Raw genomic sequence first — 15,429 nt, forward strand, 5'->3', positions numbered from 1 at the left:
AGATAAAAAAGAAGAGGAGGAGAAAGATGGATCAGGAAATGACATGGGATAATATCTGTGAAGATATCTTTGGAGAGATAAGCCCAGCTCAACTAAGGTACATGGAGAGATTGTGCCTTGGGAGATAAATTGGAAATGTCACCTAGATCTACACATCTACTAGCAGATATGAATTGTTAACATACATGACCTGTTTTGAAACCACTTTCACTATCTCCTAGTTTGTTTCCATACAAAATGTTGATCTTGATTTTTGAGCGTTCTTTAAGGCCTTTCTGCAGTTGCCCCTGCAATAGCCCATTGAACTTCATCCCATTAAAGCAGAGGTGGGCAGTCTTCTAGTGCCTGAAGGCTGCCCTTAATTTCTTACTAAAAACTCAGTGAGGAGGAGGAGTAGATATCTTTATTTTTGGCAATTATGCCATCAAATTTCAGCAGAGTAGTCAAGAGGTGGGCCTTTTCCTATCCCAAGTGGTTTCTGTACTATGTTCCATTACTAGGAAGTGTGTTTTATTCCCCCATTCTACAAGATGCATCAAAATTCCAACAGGATTGCCTGCCGATATGACCTAGTACACAGTACGAGCATTGAAAGCTCTCTGGACTTCATGTCTACCAGTGCTAACTTCACTCTAAACATTCTCCTCCTTCACTTTTACCATCCTCTCTCGCTGAAGGAAACTGCTAAGAAAACGCCAAAAGGAGTTTTCATGAGTACCAGCTCAACATTCTTATTGGGGGGAATCCCACCCATTGGGAATCAGCATTGTTAACTGCCTCATCGGTGTTATTTTTAGGTAGTAAGAATATGTCTTCAATGGAAAAAAAATAAGGAAGAAAGAGACGAGTTTGGCCTGGGGCTTTTTGTTGTTGTCATTTCTAGTAGTTGAAACCAGAATCCCATTTTTCCAGAAGCAAACCACACTTCCATGTGGATACCCCAGGGAATGTTCTTATCCCCTCCCAGGATCTGTCATAGGAAGAGAAATGGATACTAGGAGCCTTCTGGGTGTCTGAAACCTTGGGCAGACCTTGGCTGAAAAGAGGAATTCAATGGAAAACATCTGCCCTCTACCCTCAGCTGCCCTCCCAGTGCCTGTCTAAAGGGAAATGCCATGTTCTGTCACTGTTTCCCCAGCATGAATTCCCCAAGTCTTCCTTGGCAGCCTACAGGCAGGCTCACCACCACCGCCACCCCCAAAAGAAATGCTTTGTCAAAAGAAGGTGGCCGATGAGCTGTGGAAGAATCCCTGACTTGCATCCACAAGCTGTTTCCCTTCATCAAAGAGCAGCAGAAGTGTGGCTGCTGTATCCTGCGGGGAGCAGGGCTGGCTTAGAACTGTTGTCTGCTCCATCTGGCCACTCGCTGGAAGGGCAGTGGGCTCTTCACGTATGCCAAGGGATAATGGTGAGCGTGCAATTAATAGCACTTGGCAGTTATTATCAAAGGTCAGACTCGGAAAGGTTGGGCACTTCTGGCTTCTCCAGCACAGATGGACCTGAATTAAAATGGCATTTGATTTTTAGACTAGCAATTCACAACACAGAATACAAGAATTTAGCCTTATGGATTTAGAGTAAAAAAAGAAACAAAGGAACTATGCTTTTTTTTTTTTTTAAGGATACAGTCTTTGAAATATAGAAAGATATAAACATTACTGAAAGTAACTAAAGCACTGTGGGAGGTTTTGTTATCTATTAACAAATACTAAGAGTTCGGTATTGTTGCATGTGGCTTTGTAAGATTTGGGGCAAGATTTCAATTCAGAGTTGCAAGTCACTGCAAGAGGTCCTAATCAGGTAGAAACTCACCAAGTTATTAACGTTCAAGATGGTTTACAACTTCCCGGACTGTAGCTATAAGATTCTCATTCTCTTGTGGGTTTGCCAGAATAATGTTGTGCAGCCGATTCATGTAGGAATCAATAGTGTCTAATGTGGGGGTCTCCCCGCTCCCTGAAAAACAGAAAGAGAAGGGCAACCTCTTGGCAATTGCACTCAAAAGGGACACATGTTGCTCACACCTACAGGGCATCACTAGCCATGTTTGCAAAATGGAAGGATTCCATGGGGCCCCACTGCAGCACCTGAAGGCAACCACAGTCCCGCCAACACAACCCTTGATAGCAGTCAAGCTCTCTGCTCTTATTTTTAGATTATTTCCAACAAAACCAAACTGAACAGTAAGCTGGTGTGCTGCAAAGCAAAGCATCACCTCAAGCATAACCCATGTTTCCAGCGGTTCTTCTGAGCCCCACAGATTCTAGAATAGTGTTTTTCAACCTTGGCAACTTGAAGATGTGTGGACTTCAACTCCCAGAATTCCCCAGCAGGTTGAGAAACATTGTTCTAGAGGCACCCTCAGGAAACAAATGGCTGAGAGGGCTATTGCCTAGGACTGTATTTGCCTTCTGGAAAATGGTGTTTCCTATTTTGGCAACCCTCTTAGGAGACTGCCTACCAGAGGCTCTCCTTATTCCAGAGGTGACCCCTAAACATTCAGGACCCCTCATGCATTGGGTGATTGCATTTAAGTTCCAACTGGCAGCAGCATTCAGACGTGTATCCTGGAGAACAATTTCGAAACATTCTCCAAATATATCTGAAATATCAAAGGGTTCAGAACCAAGCCCCAAAAGAAATCTAATCCCTGAATAATGTGCCGTGATCAGATAGTAGACTTAACCCAAAGGGATAGTTGGTGCTTCTACCGAAGGCCTGTTCACCTGGTAAGGGGACACCAGCAAAGCTACTCGTCAGAGCCTGCCGTAAAGTTTCCAAGTGCTGCTGCAGCACAGTGTTGCGACTACGCTCATGGATCACGTCCACCTCCAGCTTCTCCACCGCGGTCCTCATGCTCTCCACGTGCTTCTGCAGGGCAGCGTTTCTTTCCTCAAACTCCATGTTGGATTTGCGCAGCTGACGCAGCTCGGCTTCTCGTGCTGACAACAACAAACAAGACTGACAAACCTGTATCTAAAATTCAGAAGATCGGAACGAGTGGGAAAAGGTTTGGCCCACTGATTCTTCCCCTCTTTTCTCATCTCTTGATCACCCACATTTCAAGCACACAGATCAATATGATCAGTTCAAGGAAAGGGAAGATAAAGGGTTTTATAGAATTAGAGATGTGATTATTGATCAGAAGCTAATTTCTGCTTAATGTATTCTGCAGAAGAACTAGTCAGAGGTTCCCGCAGTTTCAAATGAAACAAGCACAATGTTTTCTTCTTAAACTCAGCTTACCATCAGGAACATTAACCATGTTTGAAGAATGCTATATAGCTGCATCGATATCATCTACAAATTTTATCCCAAATACAGAAGTTCCCTTTAAAATCTTTAAAAATAGGGGAAGAAGATTTGTGATTTGGTCTGATGAGTCATTTTGGAATTCTACTTAAGACAAAATTACTTTTAAATTAATTTTAGCAAGTAATCGAGAATTTATTATAAAAATGTTCAGAGATGGTCCTACATGCCCTTAGCATTTCATTATATTAAATGAAGATTTTCTAAACTGTGTTGGAGGATTTCTAATCAAATGGCTACATATTATTAACTCTGATCAAAGGTTTCTAAGGAAACTGGAAAAAATTACGCAGTAGTCTTCAATAATTAATGCTAGTGTAACTTTACTGCCCATCTTTTCCAGGACATACAAAATGGCAAACATTAGAGGCGTGCAGATCTGAAGTGGGCACCCTTACTTTACCTGTCCTCAGCTCCCATCAAAGAGCTATACCTTTTCCTGTATTGGGCTCAAGAAAATCTGTGTTTCCTGAACTTAAGTGTACATTTTCCTATGCTTGCACAACTACTGTGTGAGTTCAGAGAACGGCGCAGCTCCTGTAGGGAGACACTAACAGGTACCATGAGGGTGCCTGCTTTGGATCCAACCACTGCATACTTCTGGCAAAGGTAACACCTTAATTCAACTGTAATTAGCTGCTAGATTTACTATAGCAAAGCAACAGAAAAGTATATCTTTCTTTGGATCATGTCATCTGTTTTTTAATTAAGTAATCCTACATGTTCTATACGTTCATTTGACCTTGACAGGTACTAATGGACTTGTCCACTTATCCTGTCTGCTTCCACTGTACCAACTCTGATGTCATAGGCCAGGGAGAACTGCAAAATCCAAAAGGAATTTTTTTTCTGCTTCCCCAGGAATAAGTCCTATGGAATGCAATGGCAGCCCAGAATAGACATGTATAGCATTGCTCCATCACATATCAAAATTTTGAGAACACACATAAAATATGTCAGCAGAAGGAGAAAGAGAATAAGAATGTTTATTTTATTCTGCTCACCTTTACTGTGGTTTAAAAACTCTTCTGTAAATATTGGAATATCAAAAACTGACCTCTCCTTTGTATCAGGTTCCTTCTGCAATCAGACAAGGTTGCATCTTGAAAATTCACAATATGAAACAACTTTGAAGACATTAACCCTTTCAATGTATTAGTCAAATGAAGGATATTATGATAAGGAAGTATGTAGATTTTCAGGCCTGCTCCACACATCACCTTCTAACATGCATGCACTTAATGTAGTAATCTGCAAAGAAAATCCTTCACACAAACTGTTTCTTGCATATAGGGATTTCACATAATTGGGACACCTCTTCAACTAGGTATGCCACCAATGTAGACCCAAATAGCCCCCCGTGGACTAGGTTCCCTATACAAACAAATGCACTCAACACAGAGACTGGAGGAAAAAGGCAAAACGGTGAAGGCAAGGTTGAAAGTACAGAGTTCTTAGCTAAAACAGGCAGAAGGATACTAGGCTGGGGAAGGCTGAATTACAAGCTAAAATATGCATGGGGTTCAGGAAAATAGCTTTACAAAAACCCAATATTTCTGTTGTTCAAATTCTCAGATATTAAGTCAGGAATCTTGGCTTTCACAGCTGGCACTTGTAATTCCTCTGTTACCTTTGCTGTAACAACTGCAGTCAAAACAATTGTGCAATAATGAAAGCGGTTGGCAAAGAGGAGGATTTTCAAATAACTGAAGTATCCTGGCCACCAGCAAGATATATCACACAGAGATGACTCTTTTGCTTTGCTAGGGTTGTGGCCTTTTTTAGGTTGAACACCTTAGATTTTAAATGAAGTGTCAAACACAGCTTGGAACCAAGCTAAGTGCTTAAGAGCCTACAAGGGAACTCTGGCATCTGAAATCTCAGTGCTTCATACTGGGTACATCTCTCATACAAGAATTTGGTGGAGGTAAACAGAGAAGTTCTTGGCAGACCTTTAAGAGAGAGACAACCCCTCCATGGAACATTTGAAAGCTCTTTGTGTGTTTGCTGGAGCAAGTCACAAGGCAGGTGTTGTGACTTCTAAGAAAGAAAAGTAATTCATCTTGTAATGAATGGTAAAGGGAACTAGAAATTTAGTCACAAGGAGGCATCAGGGAAAGAAAAAACCAACCAAAAAACCTCTCTAAAACTAGAGGAAGCAGGATGTCATATACTTCCTGTCTGATGTCCACAATCTGTCAACCATAGCCATTCTGATCAAAAATAACATTTTGAAATAATAATAGTAATATATTTATCTGGCATGTCGTTTGTTAAAAAAAACGCTTACAATAACCATTTGATAGTTTGTGGTAAGACTCCTGCCTTGTCACGACAGATCAAACCCAGATACAATGAAGTGGGGGAGAGGGAGGCAACTCTCCCCAACACGGTGCTCTCCAATTATCTTTAATCTTCAGTTAAAGTTATGGGTAACAATGCTGGGAAAGACTTTTGTCTCAATCTTTAAGAAGCAGTTCCTCAGCAATGAGCTAGATGGGCCTTCTGTACAAGGCAGATCCATACGTCCTTGAATTCAAGAAGCTACCCCAGAAACCTCAATGGACTAGGGAGAAGCTCATCCCCTCCACCCACACCCATTCCCCTGCCTCAGTCTGTGCTTCCAGCCCCAGCATGGAAAACCTTTAGGGGAGGGCTTGTTTTGCAATGGCCACTTCTGAATGCCCTGTACTCAAAGCGGTTCACAATCATGCCCAACATCAAACAGCAAGAAATATATCAACAATGAAGAAATGAATTACTTCATCCACTAAACAACATTATCCATAACAGTTCTACTTAAAGAACAATCTAATAAGCAGTGTCACAATAAAATTCATTATAAAAGAACATACAAGATACTGAAGAGGCAGAAGGTGAATGTTTGCCTAAGGTAGCAATACAGTTTAAACCAGCTTTCATTAGACCCCAAAGAAAACCGGCACTAAAAGCTGTGGGAATGACTTACTCTTTAAGAATTGATGAAGGGGGGCACCAGTGACAAAATATTGCTCTCCCTAGGATAGAGATTCACCACATGTACCCTCCCCACTGCAAGCCATTAAGTCATAGAGATCAGGCAAAGAAATTCTGCTTAATGGAAGAACATTAATGAAAACCATCAGTACCTTTCCATTATCAAGTACATTACTCCAACATGTAAAGAATCCCCTGGAGGTCTCCTACAACTTAAACCACTCATGGGATTAAAATCATACAGATTTCATTACCACTTCATTGAAAAGGACTAATTTGTTCAGGCTGAATGTCATGGTGTCATTTATCATAGATTAGAAGAGAACTTCAATTTTAATGGCTGCTTTCATTGTCCTAAAATGAGATTCAGGAACACGTAAACTGAGTTGTCAGTGTAGAAAGAATTTCATCGTGTGCCTAGTACAGGCCTTGGTTCTGAGGTTCCAAGAATTATCTGAATCCTGACAGTATCAGTAGAGCTATAAGATCCATGGAAAGAAAATAACGAAAGGAAAATATTTTCTTCGGCTAAGTATATTCTGACATTTTCATAATCCCCCATTTTGTATCATTCCTAGTCATCTGATCACCTTTCAGTGCAGTTGCTGCTCTTTCACAAGCCTGGTACACACAAGATGCTAACTCTTAGCATGATTTTGGCTTAGCGTACTGTATACAGCATGGCTTATGCCTTAGTGTATTGTGGGAACTCAGTTTATTTTGAGTTATTCATTATGCTCCAGTTAAGCCAAGCAGGGGTTAGCACAATGTGTGAACTGGGCCATTGTATATGATAGATGTTCTTAATCCAAACAATTCAAGCATTTGCTCAGGGCACTATTTTTAGAAGTAACAGAAACCATGTTTCTGTCATAGCAGATTTATGTGGTAAGAAAATTCACACCTTATAAACATCTCTTCTCGACAGGGAATGGGATTGTGAAGCACCTTATTTATACTGGCCATTGAAGCAGACCAATTTGCTTTTGGAGAATCCACAAAAATGCACAGCTCTGCTGTAAGTCAAGACACATGAATTCTAGCTGGATAAATGCAGAAAACAGCAATCAACACTTGGTGTGGTCATTGACTATACTTTAAAAATAATTATTTTGAAAAAAATGGAGTTAACAGGGTCAAGAATCCCAAACCTGCTTAAGAATAACTGTGGAATGTATTTCCTAGAACCCTGCTTTTTCATTTTGCTTTATGAAAGTTGTCATCTGGCCCAAGAGACTCGCTGCAATGCTCCTTGTTGATTTAGGGCTGTTATGAGCGCAGCACTCCCAAACTAGGAATGTAAACCCAATTCTTTATTTAATAGTTATATAGTACCTCTAAGGGCCATCCAGCATTCTCAAGGCTGCAAAAAAGGATAATAAAAATGTTCTAGAAAATGCTGCACTGGCATAAAATGCCATGTACTACCCAAACAGTAACAGCAGTAACAGTTTTTAAACACTTGAACCAGAACTTTAAAGCTAGGAGTTCTCTGAGGATGGGCCCACTGCTAAAAAGACATTGTCTTTTGTGCTTGCTCGCCTGACACCACACTGGCAGGCCAATGAATATGGAACTGTTCTTTATGGCAGTCAAGCTTGCAGAAAGTGGTACTATTGGAAAGAGCCATGTAGGCATGCTGCTCAGTAAGGAAATGAGGTAACCCAGCAACCATGATCCTGGTGCCAGCTGCTGAGAAATTCCAGAGGAATAACAAGGTTCCATTCCACCACCACCACCACCACCCATTTCCTAGGGTACGTTATTCACTAGTGGATCCAAATCATCTGAACTGCAAAAGACCTATATCAAAACATGGTGATCTCTCCTTTGCTCAACATCACACAATCCCCACAATGCTGCTCTTCTTTTCTTTTAAGGTTTGAGACTTGGTTTTGCAGAATCTTAAGCTATTGGTCCAGCAGATCTACCAGCGGACAGGACTGAGATTAATCATAACCTTTGCACATGTCTATGAGATGACATTTCATACTGTTTAATATGGCATTTTGTACAGGCCTGCTTATTAACTATATAGGGCCCCAATGTCCCTTCAATTAATTCCAACAACTATTAATGAAAAAAGAATCAGCTCTGGATGTCATCAAAACAAGTGAAGTATTTACCTGATGGTCATGGGTAGCTTGTCGTGTTCCTTCTGAAACAGACAGATTAGGAGTAAATTGAGTTCCATGGGAGAAAAAAATGTGTCAATATTTTAGACTCCCATTTAAATGCCGTTCTCTTGTTATACTTCAGATTCATATGAAGATAGCAATTCAGAGTTCTTTTTAGCTAACAAAATACAGTAACTCTTATGAGTAGCATAGCCAAAAAAAAGGCAAAGCGGGTAACTACATCAGTCCTATCAACCTGGCACCTCCAGATGGGTCGCAAATATATCTCCTAAAATTCCTACCCAGCATGCTAACTGGAAAATCAGGAATACATCTGAAGAGCATTAGGTTGGAAAAAACACTAACCCATGTGCTGAGCAAGCCCCAGAGTGTGCAATGTACTCTGATGCACAATCTACCTCCACAGTGGGGCTCAAAAGGAGAAGAAGGGTACTCCATATCAAGAACAAAGGTCCAGATTTGTTCTCATTGCAGTTCCCTCAACTGCAAAGTGTTTTCCTTTCCCAGAAGCAATAACTGGTAGTCATTTATATATATGTGGAGGTAAATAAAAGAATATAGTAGAAGTTATTATTGAATGAACAGTGAAACCTTGCACTGTTAACCTGACAAAAATATCACTCAGAATGAAATCTAACTGCTCCTGCAGTCAAGGAAGGAGACAGCAATCCATCCAGACAACACTGCCTGCCACCCATCTCCACATCTTATCATGTCAGCAGTATCTTCTATGAGCTACAACTGGAGCCACACAACCTTCTAGGCCCCAATGGCTTTGCTCAGAAAGCACAGGTTTTCTGAGAAATTCCAGAGAAAAAGAACAATTGTGTTTTATTGTGTACGTTATCCTGATAATGCCTGTATGATTATCATATATGAGATATTGTAAGAAAAAAGAAGAACAAGTGGATTCACAATAAGGTACTGCAAACGTTATCTATCTACTACACAATGAGCCTGAAGTAGACTGGTTGAGAGTTCTAATGGCCCTGCCTGTTACTTTTAGGGTTTCTGTACTCTAATGCCATACCTTGCCGATGTGATTTGCCTTTTTGTCTGTCCTGGGCTTTCCTGCTGAAGACTTTGTAAGCCTCTGTCTTCTGGTACTGCTCCAACTCCCTCATGTAGCGCTCCTTATCTCTGTCGGCTTCGTCAAGGTAGCGCTGCAACAAGAGAACAATCACTCCTCTGTTCTTGGTAAAGTGGGTGAGGAAGCCAGAAAGTTGAAATTCAGCCATCGTCTCTGGTTAACCAAAGAATGTGAAGGGGAGCTGAATACTAAGAGTTGGCATGGTAAAAAAGCAGCAGAGTTCCTTTTCGGTACCATCCATATGTCAACATCAACCCATAGTTAGGCACTTCATTCGTTGTTCCTCAGCTCTGACCCTCTCAGCTTCAGGATGTAGGCTGTTCCTATCATTTCCCGAATGCATAAAACAATCCTGCAAGTCTCCCTGTGGCCAGCCATGAGTAACTCAGAATAGATCGATTTGAGTACAGAGTACCTGTACCTCTGGCTTTATTAAAGGTTTAAACTACAGCTTCGGAACTCTTGGGATGGGAGATTGGCTGATCGATCGATTGATCGATCGATCGAGATGGGGGGTATAAAACAGAAGAAGATGTTTATCTCAGGTTTAACTGCACAACTGTTCTCCGGCCTTGGTATGGGATGGATCAAGCATAAAAGTTTAGCTTTCTTATCACTGATGTATTTGAACCTGGTTCTAAAGAAATCATACCAAATATTGCCTGGAGCAGCCTGTCACTTTTTCTTAATGAATGGGGTTGGGTTGCAAAACTCTTCAAAGGGAGCTGTTAACGGGCAAAGAACTTCAAAAATAGGCATGAGCGTACACAGAAATGATGGGGCCCTTTCAGATTAAAAGCAGATTAAAACCCTTTTCGTTCCTCTTTCAAACGGTTTCATACTGCTATCTTAGCCTACCTTATTTAGAAAGCAGCGAGGAATAAGACAAATATGAGCAATGGCATTTATTCTAGAAGGCGCAGCAGAATAGAAAGGCAAAGGGACCCAGCTTCTACTTCTCCACAAAAGACAAAGCAAATGTGTCCTTGATGGGTTGAGGCACCTTTTATTTGAGGCAGAGGCGCCACACAAAAAATATCGCCTACAATCCATTGCATTTCTGCCGATATAATTCTATGGTGTAGCCTGAATACTAAATCCATCCAAAGTGAGGCAGAATGGCAACAGGCATCAACCAAAGAGATGCATGCAGAGGCATCAAGGTCCCATTTTCAAAGAAAATGAGAAACTGGAAAGATTAGCAGAGCTGGTCTCAAGTTACCAACATGTCAGGTCACTGACATTTATGGTTTCTATATCAGTAAATTATCCTTTCTTCTTCCCTTTTGCTCTTTTAGAGACATTCCAACAGTACAGGGGTAACAGAGCAATCTACTGCTACTTAAATTACCCTTCTCAACTGGACATGAAACCCACATTATCTAGATCACCAGAAGGGTTCTCAAGGGCCCATCTGTCCAACTTTACCAGCAATGTCAAGTCTGAAACTCTGCCTCTCTCTGGCAGTTCTAGCACAAAATCTCAGCTTCATTTACTTCCATCTTCTTGCCTGATGAACAGGAGCCAGCCAGGTTTAGAGCCCTCTCTTGTTTCCTCTCAACAGACCCACAGACCATGCTCAATGCTTGATGACAGGGCCCAGAAATGGTGTTATTTTGGGGATCAAGCTGGGCCAACAGTGGGGAATGGGATGAGGAGGTTATGATGAGAATGAAAGTCCCTCTCTTCTGGACAGAGCTCCCAAGACATCATCATACTGCACTGGGACTAAACTCTGTTCCATACTCGGTCCTAAGGACTAACAGAAGAGGATCAGCAGGTGGCTGCTATAGGAATCTGAGTCCTGTAAGTGGCTTTTTGGACTTGTCATTTATGGGGTGGTATGGTTTGGGTCTACAATGGTGCTTCCATCTGATCCCTTTATCCACCAAACCAATTCATTTCCCTTAGCTTGCAAGAGAATTACTGACAATACATCTTCAATCCCATATACACTTACATGACAGAAAGCCCTTCTAAAGGCGAGAACTGCCTTACTTTTGAGGAGACACATTCAGGATCGCAGTGCCAGAAACACTGCTGGAAGCTACACAAACATGTGAGCCACAGCAGACTTCAAACAAACAAATGTATTAAATAAAGCATGCTCGCCTGTCAGCCAGCTTCTCACAAACCTCCTTTGGGTTTCATTCTTTTGATTAAAAGTAGACTAATGAAGCAAGGCTTCCCATCACAAGTTGATATTTTCTCTACATCATGAGCAGCCTTTCTAAATGGAAAGATAATTATTCTTTTGCACCCTCATTTTCAATCTGCATCCTGTTCAATCTGTTCTTTCAGTTATATCTGTTTTGCCTGAGACACCAGCTGTACAGATGAATCTAACACAGTCATTCTATCAGCCTGCTTTGCCATTTCCCTACACTCACTGTGGACAAAGACACATTCGTGCCTGTCACACTCTGTAGTTCTCTCCTGAAGGCTCACTGGGCTACATCGTATGACAGAGAAACTACAGGCCCAAGAGGAAGATGTCTTTTACAAAGCATACTACCCTCCAGTTGGGGTATCCAACAACAGAATATGCCTTCTAGATAGGGTGAAAGTGACGGCATATCCTTCCTAGGACAGAAATGTCCTCCATGTCCTATCTCATTCTTTTTTTTTTTATTTGAAATGGGAAGAAAAATGTTTATATCAGCTAAAGATCTAGTTTAAATCAACCCTACTAGGTTGGAGGCGCTGAGTGAGGGGGACTCTGGATCCACTGAATTCTCCTCCTGAATTTGGGGGCTTTCACAAGCTGGAAGGAGGAGGAAGGTTTTAGGACCTGATATTGGATTCAATATTTCAAGGACAGAGCTCAGTCTCCAACTTTGGTGAAGAGGGGAATCAGGCAAATACTATAGATTGAATCCTTGGATTCTTTTTCTCTTTGGTTTCCCAACAGAAGTTTGAGGACATAATAAAATGTCATAAAACATGCCATAAATGGAAAGGCAGATACAGTAGTACCCGTTTTTCCTCAGGAGGGAGTTTGCTCCATTCGTTGCCCAACATTCTGGTGATTTCTGGAAATGGAACTTCAGGTCTCTTGGCTCGAAGCTGCTCCCGCCGCTCATTCATAAATCTCACATACCCCGTGAGGGGAGATTTGGGAGCATTGCTGTCCCTTAAAGGTTTCTTCCTCTTCCGCCCTTTAGACCAGCCTCCTCTCTTGACTCTTTGCTGTAAGAGAACAGAAAATTCAAAACAAATCATTTGTTTTAAAAGGACATTATCATCTCCCATGTTCTCATAAACTACATAAGGCTTTAATTAAGCTATTTCAAAGGACAACTTCTGTTTCAGTCCAATAATCAGAATCTGCTAGGAAGTTATTTGTAGATGACATCCCTTTACTGAGCTCCTGCAAGAGGAGGATTGCTAATTAAAATATAAATAATCAATTCTCCATTTAAAAGAAAAGATGAATGGATAGAATATTCAGGTGGAGGAGGAAATCTTAGACTTGTTCCAGTAATTTCCACTCACCTCCTCCTCAGGCCTCATTTCACTATTTTCAGCTTTATTAAATGACTCATTTCGTAACAGTTGATTTTGCAAGACATCTTCTGCAAAATCTGGATTGTTGGCAGCCTGGGAGGCACTGCCACAGCACGATCCTTCTGAATGATTTACCCTGAAAAAAAGTCAGATAATCATACAAGATACTCCCACTCTTATTGTCACAAAATGTAAGTACTCATGCACAAACTTATTCTATCCACTAGGCCTCCAAATGTCATAACTGAGAAATGTTCAGAGATGGCATTGCAAAGAGTAGTTGATAAGGACCTGTTAATTGTAAAAGTTAGATACAAATATGCCCTTGCTCATTACAGTTGATAAGAATGATTTATGACCTCAACAGGGCGCATTTCAAGGAAAACAATTTTGTCTGTAATAAGAACAGAAGCTCAGCTTCTTCTCCATGTACAAAGGGCTGAATCTTCACAGGAGGACCAAAGGCAAAAACAATGTTTTATTATTCTGTATGTTTCAGGCAACATTTCTAACTATGCTTATGATGCTAACTTTGCTCTCATTTATTTTCACACAATTGCTTGCTGTTACACTAAACAAGAATAACAGATTTTCTTTTTTTTTTTAAAAAAAAGCCTTGGAGTGATATGAAACACAACAGCATGTTTCACAGTGTTCTGAGCCCATCTTAATAAGTTGCTGGGCACAGCATATTTATCCATCTGAAAACAGCTCACAGATAAAAGTACCCATTTCAGCTGCAATCGCTTGCAGCTTGGGTATTCTCTCCCCTCTTCCCCATCAGGCCAGAGCTAGAGAAAGGTAGGGGACAAATTCATCAGACAAATCCTTTTTTTTTTTATTCCTTCCCTACGAATCCAGCAGAGATCTTAGGCCTATGCTAAGATGAGCCATTCAAAGTGAGAGTAGCCAAACTTGATTAATGCCACTGTGATTCAAATCTCACTAGGCTTTAAGTGCTCATTTTATTGCACTGTATGTAGATGGAGGAATGTAATGGCAGTGAGAACTGGAAGACAATCCTTGTTTCCTGTTATGTGCAAATCAAGTTGGGAAAAGAGACGAGGGACAGAAAGAAAATGGTTTATTACATAAACCAGGATAAGAGATTACAGATTAAGAGATACAAGATTTCACTTATAAACTCAGCTTATAAACTCACAGAAGATCGTGACCTAACAGAAGTACTCATCTTACATTCTCAGCACGTGATATGTTCCAGAGAGTGATGCCTAGAATATTAGCAGCCATTGCCACAGGTCCCTGAGGTGGCAACCCAGGTGTTACATTTTCAGGGCTGTATCCAGAAGATATCCATTAGGAGATATTGAACTGGCAGGCCTGATTGCCCAGAGACTTATGAACACAGAATACAGAAGAATGAATGAATGAATGAATCATATTGAATGAATGAGTACAGAATGTTCCATATTTAGTCTGAGGGATGCTTAAATGAAGCAGGTTTACTGATTTATAAAAGTCCTAAGGAGTAAAACAGGTGATGGGAAAAGCTCTTCTCTTGATGGTGAGAGGTCATTCTGTGGCTGAGTTTGGGGACAATAAAAAAAGAAAATTCAACCCCAGAATGATTTCTCACCTGGGTCAATGAAACCAGTGAGATATTCTGTTTTATCATCCAGAGAGGAGCTTTTGGCATTACCTGTCTTATTCCCCAGAATCTTTACAAATTAGTTGCTGCCTCAAGTAGCTGCCAATGTGAAAGTGTCCCTTGGGTGGGGGAGGGGGGGGGGAGAAAGGAGTCTTTTTATGTAAGTGGCCCTCACTTTGCCTCTTACAGATACTAGTCTGAACTTCCGTGGCAGCCATCATCTGTCCATATTATTACAACTTCTATTATTATCCAGCAGAAGCTGTTCCTTGGACTGTTGATTGCTGTTTCTCTACTTTGTCTTATTTTCAACCCACATTGATCATTTAAGGATTAGCACCTGATAGGAATGTCTTGGTTTCAATATGCCAAGGGAAATTCAAAGGATTTGTTTCACTGTGAAGAAAAAGGATAAGTTTTAGCAAGACAGAGAGAGCTGTAGAAACTGGAGCTTTGAAACCAGGACAAAAACTAATTAGCATTGAAGACTCTGAAGTGGATGAAATATGCATAAGCCTAAAGCTAGAGAAACAGTTGCTTACCCAGCTGGAACATCAGTATTCTCTTTTGAGCCATCGTCTTCTTGAAAACGTGAAGGAGGAGATGAGCTGCCCATCACGTTCTCCATTACTGTTACAAAAGAAACTGGAGATGCAATTTTCATATTAGTATTAGTATTTCTGCATACAGTATTTGTTTGTAGAGTTACAGACAGACTTATATCCTGGTCTTAACTATTCTCTCCTAAATAATGCACACTAATTTCAATACCATTTACTTTTGAGAATATAAGTTTA

At 40.9% G+C, this 15,429-nt stretch overlaps 1 protein-coding gene across 4 annotated transcripts in view; it reads right to left on the reverse strand.

The window, feature by feature from the left end:
• Nucleotides 1-15,429, reverse strand: part of HMG20A (high mobility group 20A) — a 42,049-nt gene that overhangs the window by 2,779 nt on the left and 23,841 nt on the right. For 2 of the 4 annotated variants that reach the window (XM_088148384.1, XM_007436132.4), the window contains exons 2-9: nt 15,175-15,277; nt 13,012-13,159; nt 12,493-12,705; nt 9,457-9,589; nt 8,415-8,446; nt 4,317-4,392; nt 2,727-2,942; nt 1,813-1,956 (exon numbers count right to left, since the gene is read on the reverse strand). In XM_088148384.1, coding sequence (XP_088004510.1) covers nt 1,820-1,956; nt 2,727-2,942; nt 4,317-4,392; nt 8,415-8,446; nt 9,457-9,589; nt 12,493-12,705; nt 13,012-13,159; nt 15,175-15,260 — 1,041 coding nt within the window. In that variant the 5' untranslated portion in view covers nt 15,261-15,277 and the 3' untranslated portion in view covers nt 1,813-1,819. Of the gene's footprint in view, nt 1-2; nt 1,500-1,812; nt 1,957-2,726; nt 2,943-4,316; nt 4,393-8,414; nt 8,447-9,456; nt 9,590-12,492; nt 12,706-13,011; nt 13,160-15,174; nt 15,278-15,429 lie in introns of those variants that run through there. The other 2 variants (XM_015889446.3, XM_088148385.1) reach the window with 2 other exon arrangements.

The sequence above is a fragment of the Python bivittatus genome, unplaced genomic scaffold, assembly GCF_059951505.1.
Source record: "Python bivittatus isolate LINGU-HERP-01145 unplaced genomic scaffold, Pbiv_v1 ctg000530_np1212, whole genome shotgun sequence".
In the NCBI taxonomy this organism is placed as follows: domain Eukaryota; kingdom Metazoa; phylum Chordata; class Lepidosauria; order Squamata; family Pythonidae; genus Python; species Python bivittatus.